Source organism: Aspergillus uvarum (assembly GCF_003184745.1).
Source record: "Aspergillus uvarum CBS 121591 unplaced genomic scaffold BO82scaffold_2, whole genome shotgun sequence".
In the NCBI taxonomy this organism is placed as follows: domain Eukaryota; kingdom Fungi; phylum Ascomycota; class Eurotiomycetes; order Eurotiales; family Aspergillaceae; genus Aspergillus; species Aspergillus uvarum.
The window spans coordinates 573,832-592,057 of NW_020291299.1; the positions used below are offsets into that span (position 1 = coordinate 573,832).

General features: G+C 53.7%; 6 protein-coding genes across 6 annotated transcripts; 3 read left to right on the forward strand and 3 right to left on the reverse strand.

The window, feature by feature from the left end:
• Nucleotides 1–4,397: 4,397 nt before the first annotated feature.
• Nucleotides 4,398–5,319, forward strand: BO82DRAFT_370679 (syntaxin; the record flags this gene model as incomplete). The annotated part of the gene is made up of 3 exons (XM_025637227.1): nt 4,398–4,865; nt 4,921–5,200; nt 5,258–5,319. 3 exons carry the CDS (start codon nt 4,398–4,400, stop codon nt 5,317–5,319), a joined length of 810 nt encoding a protein of 269 aa, XP_025497064.1.
• Nucleotides 5,320–6,048: 729 nt separating this feature from the next.
• BO82DRAFT_349973 (BolA family protein) lies at nt 6,049–7,077 on the reverse strand. The gene is made up of 3 exons (XM_025634024.1): nt 6,797–7,077; nt 6,590–6,696; nt 6,049–6,366 (listed from the first exon to the last, which is right to left on the reverse strand). Exons 1-3 carry the CDS (start codon nt 6,836–6,838, stop codon nt 6,189–6,191), a joined length of 327 nt encoding a protein of 108 aa, XP_025497065.1. The 5' UTR covers nt 6,839–7,077; the 3' UTR covers nt 6,049–6,188.
• A 1,698-nt stretch (nt 7,078–8,775) lies between these two features.
• BO82DRAFT_325171 (acyl-CoA synthetase) lies at nt 8,776–11,194 on the forward strand. Its single transcript, XM_025632864.1, has 5 exons — nt 8,776–9,168; nt 9,241–9,551; nt 9,614–10,536; nt 10,618–10,850; nt 10,914–11,194. Exons 1-5 carry the CDS (start codon nt 8,832–8,834, stop codon nt 10,952–10,954), a joined length of 1,845 nt encoding a protein of 614 aa, XP_025497066.1. The 5' UTR covers nt 8,776–8,831; the 3' UTR covers nt 10,955–11,194.
• Nucleotides 11,155–14,698, reverse strand: BO82DRAFT_428217 (exoribonuclease II). The gene is made up of 3 exons (XM_025640431.1): nt 14,458–14,698; nt 14,019–14,401; nt 11,155–13,950 (listed from the first exon to the last, which is right to left on the reverse strand). The coding sequence occupies exons 1-3, from the start codon at nt 14,665–14,667 to the stop codon at nt 11,280–11,282; spliced, it is 3,264 nt and encodes a 1,087-aa protein (XP_025497067.1). The 5' UTR covers nt 14,668–14,698; the 3' UTR covers nt 11,155–11,279.
• A 1,491-nt stretch (nt 14,699–16,189) lies between these two features.
• BO82DRAFT_349976 (uncharacterized protein) lies at nt 16,190–17,709 on the forward strand. Its single transcript, XM_025634025.1, has 3 exons — nt 16,190–16,675; nt 16,755–17,092; nt 17,180–17,709. Exons 1-3 carry the CDS (start codon nt 16,517–16,519, stop codon nt 17,262–17,264), a joined length of 582 nt encoding a protein of 193 aa, XP_025497068.1. The 5' UTR covers nt 16,190–16,516; the 3' UTR covers nt 17,265–17,709.
• BO82DRAFT_349977 (MoaD/ThiS family protein) lies at nt 17,419–18,165 on the reverse strand. Its single transcript, XM_025634026.1, has 2 exons — nt 17,704–18,165; nt 17,419–17,626 (listed from the first exon to the last, which is right to left on the reverse strand). The coding sequence occupies exon 1, from the start codon at nt 17,973–17,975 to the stop codon at nt 17,712–17,714; it is 264 nt and encodes an 87-aa protein (XP_025497069.1). The 5' UTR covers nt 17,976–18,165; the 3' UTR covers nt 17,419–17,626; nt 17,704–17,711.
• Nucleotides 18,166–18,226: the final 61 nt, after the last annotated feature.

Genomic DNA, 18,226 nt, shown 5'->3' on the forward strand with positions numbered 1-18,226 from the left:
TTTTTTTGTAGTGGTCATTCCCGCTGGTGGGCGGAAACTGACTAAGCGCATCTGAACCCCGCCGGAGTGGAAGGATGCGCTGGACGCAGACTGCAAGGCTGGCTGGGCAGTTTGAATCTCTCAAATCCATGGTTCGGTTGTTCTTTTTCTTCTGGTTCTTCTGGAAGAGGGGGGGGTTTTTTTTCTAGAAGCTGGAAACTAGAAGCTGTGGTCTGGTCTAGTCTACCGGATCTACTATATATCTACAGTACGGGCTCAGGTTCTAGGTCTGCTGGCTTTGGATTGTATTGCACTGTATTAGATTGGTTGGGACTTTTCGCTTATAGATTACCGTTGACACACCACGAGGATGTTGATGCTCAGAAAACAAACCATGTGGATGTGGATGCGGGGGCTCTAGTACCGTACCTGGGATTTGTGGGTTCGTGGGATCTCATGCAAGTATGAGTCTGAGTATGAGTCAACTGGACCGCGGAGGCTGCTGTTGGCTGAGTTCGGTCTATCTCCATGCTTCGGAGATGCGTGCATTTGCAGTGTAGTGGGTAGATGTAGCGGGTGTATCTGGTTGTAGGCCAGTGGAATGTGCTGCTGTGCTCGGCCTGGAAAGTCTTGTCAGTACGGACTCTTACCTCCACCCTCGCTTACTGGGGCTAGTCATACTTCTTGTTGACTTTTTCGGGGGGGGGGGGGCTTGTACAGTACTTGGCTGGCCCATTCGGAGTCACAAGGATATCGATGGAGTGTCAATAGCACGGGTGTATCTTGGTTGCGGGAGCCTAGCTTCACCATTCTGAAGTTCTAGTCAAAGGGTCATTGGTGGCTGCTGGTTTGTCGGGGTATAATCGATGAATACAAAAAGCTGGTTGAAGTTGAAGATACAAAGAACCTTGATGCTTATGTGGTACATACTTGTCGAAACTATTTGCAATCGCTGTATAGTGGATTGTCTGGTGCTTACGAGGTCTATATCGTTGTAGCGGGCATCGGATCAAAGGAGGGTTGTTCGCCAGTTGTGGTTTTTGGCCATGCAATATCCATTGGGGGATCGTTGACTGTTTGATGTGGGCTTGCAAAAATGTTTGGTGGTTATGTGCTTGGAAGAGAGGTGTTTGCTTGGAAAGGCGCTTGCTCGAAATACTGCTTGCTCGATGCGGTACAGTGCAAGAACTCATCCTCGAAGAAACATGACATCTGCACTGATCTGACCGGAGGCAGCCACCGGTAACCCAGGCCCTCGAGAGGTTGGCCTACGATTTCAATCATTTGATATAAGAGTTTAGATGACGACCAGAGCCAGTTTCTATGCACTTGAGCTTTGTGCTTCATATTCGCGGTGTTTGGTTGCGTGGGACGCAATTGTCCAACTGGGGGCCATAGGTCTTTTTGCAGGTATGGGCAGCTTCTTGAATGTTGTAGCTTGGCTGGCTTGAGATACTTCCCGGCAGCTTGTTTGCTTGTTCAGGGATTGTTGGAGACACGTGCTCAATAGGATGCCTGAAAGAATAGAGTGCGCTTTACATGGGTTCTTGGTGAATGGCACGATGAGTCTCGTGTGGAAGTCAATTCTACACGATCAGCCTCCAGGCAAGGGACCTAGAGTCCATTGAAAACGCACGTTCCATTTATGTCTACTTCCCCGGGTTTTTCTGGCAGCGGCCACGATTTCAGTCAGGGATTATAGACGAATGAGTGGGCGAATCTCGATATGGAAGATGGGAAGTCGAAAGCAGTTACGAGCACTGCAGGGTCTATCCCCTAGAAATGCCATAGTTCAGCGACTGAACAGATTGAGTCTGGGATCCTTGTGGCATGGCTTTCTCTCTTTCGAAGATCAGAGCTTCGGGATCTCATTTCCCGTCGTGCATATGGTAGATCCCTGCATGCAGACATATAGATTCGAGATGCAAGGTGGCTATGCTTGCAGGCTCTGCATGTTTCGGAAGGACAGATGATGATGTGGACTGTGCTGTTGGAAGCAGTGTAGTAGTATCTCCTGGGTTCTGTTGCCATGAGGGGGATCTCGGTTCAGATTGTGATGTGGCTGACAAGTGTGTCTCTGGCCGTGGATTTATTCTCCACCGGTTGCTATACCTGATGAGCAAAGAGGGGACTTGTTACTGTCCCGGAAGTTACAGTGGGCGGATCGTGATTTACGAAGATACTTGCAATGTCCATGTGCTTTCTTTGAATGATAGCGGTTGGCAGATAGACTATTGTATATACTTATAGTAGAACAGCGCGTTGGGAGTATGAACAAGGAAAGTCTCCCAGCCACAACGAACTGCTGAGCCACCGAGAAGTCCCTTCGAATCAGAGTGTGGCGTGTCCAGTTGTCAGTGGTGTCCAGTACAACGGGGCAGTGCCCACCCACCACACACAGCGAACTCGTTCTCCAATCTACGAGATTGGCTGCACGTTGGGAATCGGTTGCTAATTATAGGTGACCATCTCTGACGTGCGGACACACCAGGCCAGTGGCCACAGGGTCTCCGGGGATTGTGGAGCTGCCTGCAACGTTCTCATACTGATGGTGGCGGAGATAACGCAAGAAACTGTTTCTGAGGCGACGAGCTTGACTCGTATCTCTGGGATGATGGGTGAAACTTGACGGGATGGTTCACTTCATATTTTATTTCGAGATACCTGTTGGTTGTGGGGAATGGTTTTCGCAGAGAAGCGGTCTACGAGGGTTGGTCACAGTTTGTTGAGGAACTGGGTTAATCAATTGATACGGTAGTTTCCAATTGACTGTTCGGGCCAGCCAAGAGTGGGGAGGACCGTTCAAGCTCTTCTTCTAGCATAATCGGGTTGGTGTCATGTCAATGACGTGCAGAATGTTCCTGCCCCTCTTCTGCTATACGGGGAGTATACTTGAGTATACTGTGTGTAGTGTGTATAGAGTCCACGCAGTGCTGGACTGCTGGAACATTCCACTCAAGCATAGGGCTGTTTGTAGTAGGAATTGGTTCAAGGGCTCGATTAGTCGCGAGACTTGGAGAGAGCGCCTTCATCCCACTTTGGCGTCCGGAGATTGAGTGCAGCACATCCACATCTGGATTGGAGCTGCACGGGTTGACAAAGTACAGTATTGTACAACCTCTATCTGCAGATGAGCAAAGAAACTTATGTCGCAGAGGACTACGGAGTATACAATGATCAGTCCATTAGATCAGATCTGTCGACTTCAAACCCGCCGTTTAGCCCCATCGCAGCTCAGTCCTTCCCTTGTTTCACCACTCCTCAACTTAGATTATTGTTTTGATTACCCTCCTGCTTCTTGGGAAGCAAAAAGGGGACTCGAGGATCGTCCACTGGTCTGTGCAGTAGCTTGGAAGCCCCCCCCTACTAATTATACATTGGGCGAAAAATTGCTGTGCGCGCAGATTTCACCCCCTGACTTACCTGAGAGTCTGTGACCGACCTAGAGAAAAGAGGAGGAGACTGCTGTTTTGAAACGCAGCCTTTTTCTGCTAACTAACCACCTAACTCTCCAGTCATTCCTTTAACTGTTCTTCTTTTCTATACCTTCATTTTCATTTCTGTTGTTGCTGCTGTTGTTGTTTTTGTCGAGAGGAATTGAATTGCCGTCTGCGGGCCAGAGCCATCCAGCCAGCCAGTCCATCCCAGCCCTCCAAGCCATCCAATCCTTACCAGCAGTCATTCCTTCAACCGCCTCCGCGCCCGTGGCTCAGCAGCCGCCGCCGTGTGTGTCTCACCCGTCACTCTTTCTTTTCGCCCTTCAATTCTTACCTCAACTCAAACTCAAAAACTACTGCCTATTCTTTTTCCAACGTCCCATCCTCGACCTCTCTTCCTCATTTCACCTCACCTTCGTCCCTCCTACACGCCCTCCTTCGTCTCGACCCCTCCTCCCTGTCGGAACGAACTCATCTCATCCTATCTACCGTCGATCGCGCTATTAACCCCCCCGTCGTCGTTTCCCGTACGACCCGAGCTCCGATCGCTTTGCGAATTACACCCTTTCGAGCCTTCGTCTTGATTCTTCCGCAACACAGCCCCTAGTGACGCTATCACTACGAAACTTCCATCTCGAATTATTCACAGCCTTGACATCATATCACAATGAGTGTATGTCTCCTTTTAGAGCATGGCCACGAGCTCCCGCGATCGCCGCTGCTACCCCTCCCCTGACTCCTGAGCTCATGCGCAGATCAATCTTGATTGCTGACCTGTGAACAACAAAGTACGGAGGTAATCAGGGTGGCTACGGCCAGTACAACCCCTATGGCGAGCAGGGCTACAACCAGAACCCCTATGACCAGGCCAATGCCGTCGAGCAGGGCCAGGGTAACGGCACCTACGGTAAGCGCGCCGCAGCTCGGACCTGTCATGCGAAACAACCAGTCTCCTAACGCAAGCTCTCCGCCCCACCAGAAATGAATGCGATTGCGGAACAGCCGGCCGACGCCACCACGCTGTTGAACAAGTGCAGGGAGATTAACGATGGTATCGCGGACCTGAAGGCCAAGCGCGAGGGCCAGCTGGCCGCCGCCCAGAACGCCATGCTCGACTCCAGCACCGGAAAGGAAGACCAGGTCGCCCGCCAGACTCTGGATTACATCGAGGACGAGATCAACAACGGCTTCCGCTACCTCCGTGATCTGCTGAAAAAGATCAAGCAGACTCCGGGCTCCGGAGACAACCGCGTCCAGACGCAGGTCGACGTCACCAGCCGCAACCTCCGTCGCGAGATTGAACAGTACCAGCGATGCCAGTCCGACTTCCAGAAGCGTCTGAGAGAGCAGGTTCGCAGACGTTATGAGATCGCGAACCCCGAGGCGACTCCCGAGGAGATCGAGCAGGGTGTGGACAGCGTGCTGATGGGCCAGGAGCAGAGCTTCCAGGTATGATGGGCCCGGTCTGCGATTGCCTTGAGTGACTTGCTAATAAGTGCTGTAGGTTACTGGTAGCCGTACTAGACAGGCCAACGACGCCAGACAGGCTGCCTTGGAGCGTTCGGCCGCTATTCGCAAGATTGAGCAGGATATGATCGAGCTGGGCCGACTGTACCAGGAGGTCGCGGAGCTGGTTCACATGCAGGAGCCTGCTGTGGAGCAGATCAGCCAAGACGCCGAGAACGTCGCTGGAAACGTCGCCAATGCCAACACCCAGATCACGGAAGCCATTGCCAGTGCTCGCCGAGCAAGAAAGTGGAAATGGTACGCCCTGCTGGTCGTTAGTAAGTAGCTTTCCATCACCGAGGTCATTGCTCCGGACGCAGCTGACATGCATCCAGTCCTCATCATCGCCATCGTCGTTGGTGTAGCCGTTGGTGTCACCGAAGCCAACAAGAAATGAGGCCGGCTTCGTTCCAAGCTAACACCAAATGGCCGTGTTCGAACCAGCCGACTTGGGTCAGATCAATGCGGTTATCCACGTCGATCCTTAGATCCCCATGACCGATCCCGTTGTCGCACTTTTTACGCCAGGCTGTAACGAATCAATTGACTGCGCCCCTTGTCCTAGTCCAAGTTTGTGCTTTTGCGCCTACGGCGGACAATTGGACAACCACGGGGCTGATTGCTATTTCCAGTTTTGAGTCCTTTTTTACTTCTTCTTTTTCTGTTGGAATACCACCCTGTTCTTCTTCTTTTTTTTTTTTCCCTTGGTTGCTTCTGATTCTCTGGTTGAAAAGCACGCCTGTCACTGCGCTTTTCGATCCTCTATGCTCCGTTCGGCCCCTTCGCTTCTTCCCTCTCGCGCCCTGCTTCTTCGTTTCCTGCTTGTATGGCTGGTATTATTTATGAGTCTTCGAAGGGGAGGGGCATTATGCGGCCGTGATGAGGCCGACAGGGTGCTAGGGGATCCGCACAGGATGGCTAATCGCATTGTATATAATAGAGTTGTTGTTCTTGTGTGTTGTGTGTGTGAGTGTGCCTTTGGTTCGCTGGGCGCTAGAAACCACCACCGCCACCACCACTGTCCCAATCCTTTTTTACGTAATAATCGACTACTCTAATAATAATGATGCTTTCTGTTGATGAGCTATTTGGTCGTCGTCGATTCGTAGATTTCCGCGTCTCCGGAGCGATTAACTGTTGCATGCATATATGTATCTGAATGCGGGGATGTACAATTATGTATTGTCTAGCCCTCCCCCAAACCTACCTAGTACCTCAAAACCGAACTCCCGATTATGTGCCTTGTGTGATGATAATCTTTTGACATTACTGCAACTGCGCCGCCCTCTCCCTCTCCCGCCCCTCCTCCTCCGGCGTCTTCGTCCGCAACTGCAGCGCATGGATCCCGCCCTCCCGACTCATCTCCTCTTTGAGGAGACTGTAGACCATCCGGTGTCGCGCGGGCTGGGGTTTCGAAGCGAAGGCCGAGGAAGTGATTGTTACGCTGGTATTGACGTTCAAATTAGCCTCGGGTTTCTGGGCAGTTGGGAATTGAATTCTGGGCGCTGTCCGATGTTCCGAGGGGGCCAGGAAGCTGAAACGAAGGGGGGCCCGGGGGTTCTCCCCCGGAACGGAACGGTTCCTGGATTGATTGGGTTGGGTTGGATCGGGTTGGGCTGGGCTGGGTTGGGCCCTGGGGGATGGGGGGGGGGATGGGTCGGACGTACTGGAAATGGGTTTCCTTGGAGGTGGAGTCGCGCATGGGCGCGTGGTGGGCGTGTTTGTGCGAGTCGTTGCGGATTAGGAGGGTCGTGGGCGTGAAGGTTGTTGTTAGCTGGGCGGGATGGGTTAGTTGGTTGGTTTTGATTGATTGGGGTTTTTGGGAGTTAAGGGTGGGAGTTTGGGGGCGGGGTATGGTTGGCGGGTGCGCGTACCTTTTCGCGGATGAGGTCTTCGACTGGAGTGTTGGTGGTCATTTTGGAGGTGCTGGTTGAGAATAATTGCCGGTTGGGTCGGAGGAGGAGGCCTGGGAGGCGGGTGGTGCGGAGAAGCATTGATTGATTGATTGATTGTTCTGTTGGATGGGGAGGTGGTGAGGGTGCGTTTGTGGTGGGGGATTCGGATTGCTTCAGATATGGAGGGTTGATCGGATGAGAGGGCGGAGTGGGTGTTGTTGATATCTACTGTTATGAGGTTGTTGTTGTGTCGAGCGGAGGGTTCAATTGGAGCGGGATGGAAGGAATTCATCCATCTCATTGAACTGGTGGATCGAGGTCGCTGAGAATCCGATGGCGGTGATTGGCTGGGGCATCTGGTACTGCGGGCTGATAAATGGCCCTTTTGGGATTAGTGCTGGTGTACGTCGTACCATATCTACAACAAGTCGATAGTCGAATTGACCACATCGGCTTATTCAATTGACTTAACAGATGAAGAAGACTGCCTCGTTGAGATCTGTGAGGCTTCAGGTCCCAAGGCAATTGGTCCTACAGTGGAACGGTGGTCTACACTGTTGTCTTTCGTATCCTATTTTCGTTGACTATCTCCACTACACACTACACTGTTGACTATCAGATGCGCTGCTAACCTCGTTGACCGTCATGCATCGAGCACACTCGCGCCGCCAGCCTTCCGGCAGCACGCATTCAAAAATGAGCATGGCCAGACTTGCCGTCAAAGCCTGGATTTAGCAGGCATGTCGGCGTTTCTGAAATTACTGCTACAAACAGGCTAGGCTGGCGATACGCCAGTGATGCATCGTCAGGCTGTAGATAGCCATCGGCCATGATTGCAAGGCCTTCGGTTCTATAGAGAGAAATGTGTCTGTGAGCACTCAGAAGATGTACGCTGCTGTGGAGCATGGACCAAGATCGAACCTCTTTATCAGGCTGATGGGCTCTGGTGTGGCGAACCACTTGCTTTTATGCAATCTCACCTGACACCTGACACGCTGACAGCGAGCCAAGTCTGTGGTTGGGTGGTTGTAATGCCACACCCACCTCATGCCCAAAGCTATGAAGTATAGCCTTATATAGAAACTTCCAAAAGTGCTCAGCAGGCAACTCAATTCGGCTTCATGATCCTGGTTGCCCTCTGTTACAGCAAGGCAGACGGCTTCTTCTACTGTTGGTGAGACCACCTCTCTACCGACACTGCCTAGATAGGGTGGCATTGTAAAGGCGGCGATATCCCAAAGACGGTGTTCAGATTTCTTGCTCTGGTAAACACCAACAAGCCCACCCACCCGCCTTGATGTAGGCAATCCTGACGTACCTGCAGCCTCTTCTCTTCGGATTCATCAATTTTCTTCCAGTAGAGGGCAACTTTCCCCTCGACTTTTCCATCACCATCAGCAAGGAAAGCACTCTTGGTTCATCTTGAGGAATTAATATCCACCTTCCCGTAACACCCTATTCTTCGCCTTCCATTCACCGCAGCCCACTTGACCTACTTGCAAATCATGTCTCAAGAAGAGACAAAAAGAAAAAAAGACCAAGAGACGGCTTGGACTCGAACCGCTGACCAAAAGTGCAGGGGAAAGCGGCGTGGTTCTGTGTTCAGGAATCCTTCAGTGCACCTTGAAGTCGAGGTGAGACGGTAACCGCTAGAATATATCCCCCCTGCTCTTGATAGATTGGAGCTTGTTATAAATATAACCCAACAAGGGGTATCTTCTCTCCCTGGTAGTTCCTCGTAGAAGGCTTGGAACGCTCAATGATCTACAATACATGAAGATTCGACCGTTTTATACTTCCAAATCGACTCACGTGATCTCTTCCCCGGATGAAGCTCCAGACATGGGGAACCGCCGATAACCGGAGCAAAGGGTCTTATCGCTGCGCCGAGACCGCCGACTCTCCGCCAACCTCCGCGGCGGGAGCTCTTCTGAAAATGACATCAGTTCGTGATTTCTTGCGAGTAGACGAGTAGACTGCTGAACATGCACCGCATGCTTGTCCGAACTTCATCATGCCAGGCCGCCCATTGATCTCAATCCTGTCACGGGGCTCAATCGCCTCTGCTCGTCTGGTTCGCCATGCTCGCTCTCGAGCGTACCTGATACCAGCAAACCGTCGATCGCTCGCCTCGTTGCCGAACCTGCCTCTCTTCCGCGCCCTCCAGAACCACGACCAATCCAACCTGGCGGTCGTCCACAGCGCTTCCTCTCGCTCCTTCACTTACGGCAACCTGGTCGCCGATGTCCTACAGGCAAAGGAGAAACTGATACAGTCTGGAGGAGGGCGTCATGATAGTTTGTCCGGGGAGAGGGTGGCTTTCCTGGCGGAGAACAGCTACGACTACGTAGGTACTGTTCGGCTTGTCCTGTTCCCCTCCGCATACTGTGAGACTAGGGCCTTGAACTGACACACGACGGCAGTGACGCTTCTCTCGATCCTCGCCAGCGACGCGATCGCCCTCCCCCTCTCCCCCGCTTTCCCGGTCGGCGAGCTCAAGTACATCATGGACAATTCCCAGGCCAAGGTGCTGCTGGCTACGGAGAAGTACGCCAACAAGGCACACGACGTCCTGAAGGCTGGACTGGACCGGGAACCCATACTTGACGTGAGGAAGAAGATCGAAACCGGGGCCACGAGTCTGGGCTCCTCGTCGGTGACCTTGGAGGATCTTCAAGGAGAGCAACCCCGCGGGGGAATGATGCTGTACACGTCCGGGACCACGAACCGACCGGTACGGATGCTTTTCTTTTCGTCTCCCTAAGAAAGTAAGAGACAGTGCTGACACCCGCCCAGAAAGGCGTCTTGATCCCGCAATCCGCGCTGACGGCGCAAGCCGCGTCGCTCCTGCAGGCGTGGGAGTACACCCCACAGGACCGGCTGCTGCACCTCCTGCCCCTGCACCACATCCACGGCACGGTCAACGCGATCGTGACCCCGGTGCTGGCCGGCTCGTCCATCGAGTTCATGTTCCCATTCAACACGGACGCAGTGTGGAAGCGCCTCGCCGCGCCCTTCCTCCCGGAGACCAAGTCGCCGTCCACCAGAAACGAAATCACCTTCCTCACGGCCGTCCCGACCATCTACAACCGCCTGCTCGCGTCCTTCCCCACCCTGGCCCCGGAGATCCAGACCGCCGCCCGCACGGCCATCAGCCCCGCGCACCTGCGCCTGAACATCTCCGGATCCGCGGCGCTGCCGACGCCCACGAAGCAGGCGTGGCAGGCCCTCAGCCACGGCAACGTGCTGCTCGAGCGCTACGGCATGACGGAGGTCGGGATGGCGATCAGCTGCGGCCTGGCCTTCGGCGACCGCGTCGACGGCAGCGTCGGCTGGCCGCTGCCGTCCGTGGAGGCGCGGCTGGTCGACACCGATACCGACGCGGTCATCCTCCCCGGGGAGGAAATTGACCCGCACACCGGCCGCGAGCGTGAGGGCGAGATCCAGCTCCGCGGGCCCACCATCTTCCAGGAGTATTGGGCCAATCCCACCGCCACGCGCGAGTCGTTCGTCGCAGCCGAAAACGGACAGGGCGACAACTGGTTCAAGACCGGCGATGTCGCGACCCGCCGCGTCGTCGAGGGCGCCGGCGCCGGCGCCAGTGGCGATTGGGCCCGCGGTCCCATGTACTTCATCCAGGGCCGGCGCAGCGTCGACATCATCAAGACCGGCGGCGAGAAAGTGAGTGCCCTGGAAGTCGAGCGTGAGTTGCTTTCGCTGTACGTATTGCCCCACTACCCACCTGGTTTGAGACTTTATTCCCCACAATCCCCCAGCTAACCCCGTATCTGCGCGCGCAGTCCCCAAATCTCAGAAGCAGCGGTCGTGGGTCTCCCCTCCGAACAATGGGGCCAGAAGGTCGCGGCCGTGGTGGTGCTGAACCCGGAGGCCGCGAACGCGGGGGGCCGGAACGGTAAGCCCTGGGGCGCCATGGACATGCGGCGCGCCCTGAAGGACCGGCTGGCGAATTATAAGTTGCCGCAGGAGATGAAGGTCCTGAGTGGACCTATTCCGCGGAATGCCATGGGCAAAGGTATGATGTCTTCACTTCTCTCTGTTTCCTTGTCTCTCTAGACGGTTGCTAATTCTGGTGTAGTCAATAAGAAGACGCTCGTCAAGGAGGTGTTTGGTGTTTGAATTGCGGTACATCGGATTGTTTTCTCTGGCTGTATATCTCCCTGAGCATACGTGGGGCTCACGTCTGGATATACTTGACTATGCAGGGAATTTTACTGTAACGGGTTACTGGGAGGTTGGCTGGCTTGGAATGTTGTCCAAGATCTGGATGTCACTTACGCAAACACACCTACACAGTACTTTCAAAGGACAGTTGTTCAGACTTCAGACTTCGCTAAGACAAGAGAGGATATATACTATTATCTTACATGGTGCACAACGGCATAGAACAATATACACCTAGAATCCAGACTGTACTGCCCTGTACACACTCCCACACATTCGGTTAAGTCATGGAAGGTCTATACGCCGCCAAAGTGGACTGCGCATGCGAGCCACGGAGGAACCGGGTCGCCTCCATGACGACCAGCATCCGGGCCATATCGACACTCGTGACCTTGGCCTCCACCAGACTCATGACATCCACTTTGTCCGCGTCCGGCATGCCGGGGGGCACGACGATCCGACACCGGACGCCGAAGGCGGAGAGGATGCCGGCCCAGCCATTGCTGTGGGCCGTGCCGGTCAGGTCCGCCTGGTCAAAGCGCTTGCTGAGCTGGCACTCGAAAGTCGCCGGCAGCGGGCATTCGGCGAAGTAGAACGCGCGGAAGAACAGCAGACACGCCCAGAACTGCATGGAGCCGCGCTCGCACTCGCGCAGCCGAAGGCGTGACGACAGGGACCGCGCGAGCCAGCGGTCGACGTCGGCCGCGGAGAAGGGGAGGACGGAGCGGTCTCCGGTCTCGGATGCGGCGGCGGCGTCGAAACGACGGTTGTGGGCGTGCTCGAATCGCAGCGCCGCCTCGATCTGGTAGTGGGCCACCACGTCGATGTAGCGACGGAGCGGGCTGGTGGACTTGACGTACGCGTCGAGGCCAAGCGAGACGTGCGGGATGGGGTGGGAGAGCGAGACGCCCGCAGGGGCGGCCATGTTCAGCCATTCCTGGCCGGCGATTCGTTCCATGTTCTCCCGCGTGACCTTGCGATACTCCGGGTGGTACTGGGTGCCGTCGTAGACGGCGGGGATGTTGCGCGACGACAGCCAGGAGGCGGAAACCCAGCAGCCCAGGTTCATGAGGAGAGAGATCAGGTTGTCAGTCGTATCGTCGCGGACCTTCTGCAGGTCGATTTCGTGTTGGCGGAGTTTAATCACCGGGTCGCCCAGGACATACCGGCCTTCGGTAGCTCCCAGCTTTCGGGGCGGCAGAGCAACGGAGCCAACGGACATGGAAACGGAAACTCGGGGCGGGTAGGTGAATTCCAGCATTCCATTTTGACGACGATGTTCACGCCAGCCCGCCATCAATTGACGGAGAATGTGGAAGGTTTCCTCGTCTTCAGGAGTAAGCGTCTCTGTGATACCCTTACGACCAGCGATTCGCTCGGGAAATTCTCCTCCCACGGATAGGGTCTTGGTGCTATCAGTGGCTCCGGTGTCTGGCTTGAAGACGCGGCGTAGTCGGTCATGGGTTATGTATGTCACATTCCGAACCGTACCATTTGCAACCTTAGTGTCCAGAACATCGCCCTGGAGATTCATCTTGGCGCTGAATGTGAGCGTGGGACGGCCCGGGCCCAAACTGAAGTGCTTTTGCGTCACGGACTCAGGAATCATGGGATAAGTACGCTCAGGGACGTAGAGACTCTCGGCTTGAGAGGCGGCCCACTTCATGATGCTCGATTCGTGATCCATGAATGCCGTGGGGTTTGCAACATGGATATGAATCCAGAAATTGTCGTCTGATCCTGGGATGCGCTCGAGCGAGACACCGTCATCAATCTCCTTTGCCTTAGCGTCGTCTACACAGTAAACTTTCAAGTCACCCCAATCAACCCGCAAATCCTTCATGGAATCTTCGAGTTGACTCTTGTCCGCGAGCAATTGGGCTTCTTCGGCTACTTTAGCCCATAGCTTATCATGTTCGAGAGAGATCCCGTGCCCGGGAAGCGCAAGCTGATGATCGAGAAGACGTGTGTTCTCCCATGGGTGGAATACACCCAGCTCCTGCAAGAAGAGCGTGGCTGTCTCGGGGCCCAATTCCACCACGCTGTACATGCCGGTGCTGCGCATGATATGCGACCCCGCGGACCGCATATGACCTCTCAGCATTCGCCGAGGAGGCAGGCACCAATGCTGCAAGTATTCTATGATGGTACGATCATCGTCGTTAAACTGCTCGGTGAGAACCTCACGGTATATCGCAGGGCTAGCGTTCTCTTTGGGCTCGACTCGTACAGCGCTTGGGCCCACGCATGCCACGATGGTTGGGGATCGCACAGTCCGACTCTGCCGAATGAGACGCTGGGCCTTTAAGAGAAATTGCTGCAGAGGATGGTTGCGGATATAGGGGGTGTCCTTGCCACGGGCTGAGTTGACAATATAATCTTGGTGCTCATGCACCCAGGTGCAGACGGTATCGATCACCTTGGCAACACGTAGAGGTCTGACTAGGTAATGGTTGGCGAATAGAGAGCACCTGTCATGGTCGATCAGGAACGAATTCTCGTGGACGCACCGATGAATGAGGAAAAGTAACGTTGCATCCAACTGGTCCTCTTCGATTTCCAGAGCCTTGCAGGCCAGTTCCTCTAGGGTATATACCAGATTCGATTCTTCGTCCGCCACCAGAGCGTGGAGGTTGTCCAACCGTAGCGCGTTGTTGCGGTAGATTTCCCGCACGCCCAAGTCGAACTCTTGGATCTTCTCGATGAGATGAGCTCCTGCATGCCTAGGAACTCCGCCCTCGATGGCGGACTGGAATTCACTACTCATCTCTGCAAGCTCTGCAGGGAAGTGAGGCAGCAGGGGCGCCGTCGTTTCCCCCGGTACGAATCCCTTCACAACGTATTCAATGTCCCTCTTGAAAGCGATGCGCCATTTACCTTTATCCGTGTAAAATTGCTGCTGTTTGGCAATAGAGCGAACGTAGATTGCGTAAGAAAGAATCCCATCGGACCTGTGCGGTGGGAGGGGAGACGTCAGCGAGGTTATTGCAGAAATCAAGAGTCTTCGAAGCTCACTTACGCTGACATGGCCACAAGGTCACCTGGCTCCAGGTAGTGATTCAGGCCCGCGCCTTCATCATCTCTGTTAATCAGCTCCGCGTCATCATCTGACGCTCGCATGACATCGAATCCTGCATCCATAGCTTCACGGTTGTCGTTCAGCATGTTGCCTCTCCAGGCATCGGTAGCGAGCATCTTGTTCGCGGTTCCAGGCCCTCGGACAGGGTCCGCCCAATTATCCTGGCTATCTTGCCATTTCTGCAGATAGTCTCGGACATTTCCGTACTTCTCAAATTCGAGTCGCAGCCGAAGATTCTCGAGTGAGGTAGCCGATTGCAGCAGGTCGTCGTCTTGGGTTGAAGTCGTCGGTTTGGACGGTTCATTGTCTTGAGCGGAGAGACACTATACAAGCAATTATTAGCCACCGGAGAATACAAGGCATTCAAAGGAATATTTACCTTAGATCCAATACTGAACTGTCGCCTTTGGGTGAAAAGAAAGTCTGTAGTGGCATTGCTGAGACTTGATCTCGGGGAGACACGGATTGCTGCGATCCCGCAGGTCCGGACAAGCTTCAGGTTGGAGGCATAGCGGTTCACACCAGCCACTCTGTGCGAGACTCTCGCCTTGGAGAGTAGCAAGGACATTCTGGAGCACCCATCATACATGCCCAACAATTGCAGAGCAGGTGTATGTCTGAGAGGCAGGATGAGGGAAAGAGCGCACGGCGGCAAATCCCCGACGCCAAAAATCCCACTGATAGTGCCGGCATTTGCCACTCACCGCTTGGGCGGTCAAACAGTCTGCCATCAATGATTAGTCAGTTTATAGTTGTTTCTAAGGTACACATGTGAGTATGCAGTTATCTGTCAAAGGGCAGAGGAAGTCGAGTGGGATCTATTCTTTGATAATCTTCTTTCAAGAACGAGCTCTCTCTTTGTATTGCTTCTGTATGCTTACTACATTCTCAATATCAGTGCTAAATATTCTACAGCTTGATTTGAACGTCAGTCGAAGTCAATTGCATGAATGAAGTGAAGGGGAATACATTGCTCAAAGGGTTGACTATTGGATACGAAGACCATACAACATTCTCAGTCACTGAATACCTTTTCGTCTTGCCTGCCTCACTATTTGCGAAACATGAGTAGACTAACATAGACCAATGCCATAGATTGACATTCCAAAGGGTCTCGACACAAAGTATCCAACGAGCACATAACCTGCGCGCTACCACCAGAAGACACCGGGCTTGTGCTTGAGGACATATCAATCAAACCGCATGCAGCATCACCTCGAACAGCCTCCGATGAGGGTAATTGCGGGCGATCGAGTGGCCCAACCGCCACCGATGGCTGGTAGCTCGTTCTACCTGCACCAGACACGTATCAACGAACCACCAGAATGGTGGCTGAAAACAGCATGGACCAGTGCCTAGAGCAGGACCTCAGCATCCACCGCATTAACTGCATTGAGATAGCCACTGCGGTTTCAGAAGACTTGCTATACGGACGGGCCAACACCCACCGACAACCCCAGCGCGTGCACACGGTGCAAGTATAGCGAGGTGACCCTCTCATCGTGAGGAAAAGGCTCGTGCAAAATCGGGAACAAAGTACATGTCTAGCGTCAATTAAATTAAGCTACCACTAACAACGACCAGTCCCCGGATCGCCTCATCTACGCAGGCCAGGGTCTGATCCCTATGCTCAGTATAGAGAGCGCGGGACAGCGGCTCGATATCCAGGGATCAGGAGACGCAGATCTGCATGCATGCAGACGTTTCCGTGTGCCTGCATCTATAATAAGATCTGACAGACAGTTCTGATCCAGTGTAGCTGATTCCAAGCCAAGGGCTAAGGCCCATGCGTGCAAATCGACCAGGGACCGCTTCACCAGGGCAAAGCTGCCATAACAAAGCTACCTTCCCGAGCGCCAGTCCATGACAGACGGTTGTCTCAGGTCGAAATAAGCTCTGGTGGCTGTTGGCTAGGAGTGGCCGGCTGTCCCGGGGAACAGAGATCGCTACGCGCCAGGGTGGATGCCAATCGAGACTGTAAGCGCTCGCTTCCCGGCTGAGCATTAGACTGGACCCATGCAAGTCGACCATTGGCGCTGCGCAGAGGTAATGAGAGGCTCCTTGTGCCATGTTGGTCTAGACCTCAAGCTTCAACTTGTGTAAGAATGGGATCAGGATGCGACAAGATGGGGAGATGTATTTAAGGTCTCATTGTCTCAACTGGATACTTCTCAAGTTGGGTCAACAAGTCTAGTCAGAGTATCTCACACCCTCCTTGCCATTTACTTTTCTTCTCCTTAGTTATTATACCTTTTCTCCTTTGTCTGGATTGCATGTATATAACATCTACACTCCTTCGCTTCAAGCTTTCAATCATCTTATAAGCACAGTCAAAATCAAACCCCCGAACCAAACCGACCCTATCCTCGCAACCTCGAGCACACACACAAACCCCAAGCACACCCACATTCATACAGCAACAACAAACACCAGCCAAAATGCCCCCCTACGGTCTCCTAGGCGCAACCTTCCTCATCGCGCGCCTGATCCAAATGTGCAGCCTGATCACCATCATCGGCCTCACAGCCAACTTCATCTCGGAGATCGTGTCCAACAACGCCACACCCCCGGCCATCTTCATCGGCACCATCACAATAGTCAGTTTGCTTTCCCTTGGCCCCCCGCTTTCCACCTTGCTCCTCAAGCCCCCAAAACTAATGACCACAAAAATAAAAGACAAGCATCGCCGTAATCTACGCCCTGATCACCACAATCCTCTACTACGACAACATCCTTCCCTTCATGGCCGCCGCCGTGCTGGACACGCTGATCCTCATCGCCGTGATCGTGGTGGCCGTCATCCTGGGCAAACCGCTATCGTACCTGCAATGCACCAAGATCGGGAGCAACAGCAGCAGTAGCAGCGACGACTCATCGGCCTACACTTTCGCCACGCATCTGAGCAGTTACCTCGACCATCTGGACGGTAAAGTCAACTACACCAATTGGATCGGGGCGACGAAGGCCGTGTGCTTGGAGGCCAAGTCGATTTGGGGGCTGAGTATTGCGTTATGGTGCGTTTTTGCTTCCTTTCCTTCTGCTTCGTTTCGTTTGGATAAGGATGGGTGTGGGCTAACGTTCGTGATGGTGGATATGGATAGTATCATGTTCTTCTTCTCCGCGATCTGCGGGATCGTCCTCTGGCGACAGAAGAAGACGGCTGGGGTGGAGAAGTTGGAGGGGTGAGGAGAACGAAGGTGAAGGTCAGAGGAGCTGATGCTGCCGGAATATGTTGATGGCATAATGAAAGGATGAGTAATGCTGACTTGCTGCTGGTGGTAATGGTGATATGCTGATGAGAAGAAACGCTTGTTCGTTTGTATTGTACCGCAACCGTGGACCTCTCTCTCCCTATGTTCTCATTTGTGTTCTCAGGTTTCTCGTTTGGATGTCCCTCCTGCCCTTCCCTTTTGTCTTTCTTTTGTCCAGTGGTCCTTCCAGTCATGTACTTTGGATTCTGCTTGTCAAATTCTTTCTTTCTTTTCATCCTTAATACTCCTGCTACTACTCCCCACCCCCCGCATCATATATACTGCCACCAAGATAATCTAGTGCAATCAAACGTAAAAACAATCTAAATCAGCCATAAGGTAACAATCCCGAATCCAACAATCCTCAGACTTACCCGAAGGTTCACCCCGAACTAACCGGCGGAATGACCGCGACCTCATCACCAGTCCCAATGACCACCGTCCGGGCATCCTCGCCATCAACGTCGACGTACTCCTCGCGCACGCTGACACCGCAGCTGCGGAGGACCGCCGCCGTGATGCCGGGGTACCGCGCCTCCAGAAGTGGGAATAATTGGTCGAGGGGTAAGGGGGCGGGCAGACGCTCTGTCTGCTTGCCGGTGTAGCTGGTGGCCGAGGCGAAGTAGTGGATCTGGAAGGTTGACATTGCTGCTAGTGGTCGGTTTCTTTTATCTCAATGTGTATGGTGGATGGGCAGGTGTGAGGTTGAGGTTGGTTTTGAGAAAGGAAGAGGGATAGTTTTCTAGCTTGAGAGAAGGAGGAGGTGGCTGACTAGGCTCGAGTGAGGAGCTGCTAGGGTTGAGTATCGTTTGCACGGGCCAGAGGTGATGTTGTCAGATCAATGTGCGAGTTGATTGTAGAAAGAGAGAGAGATAAGAGAAGAACCGCGGCAGAAGG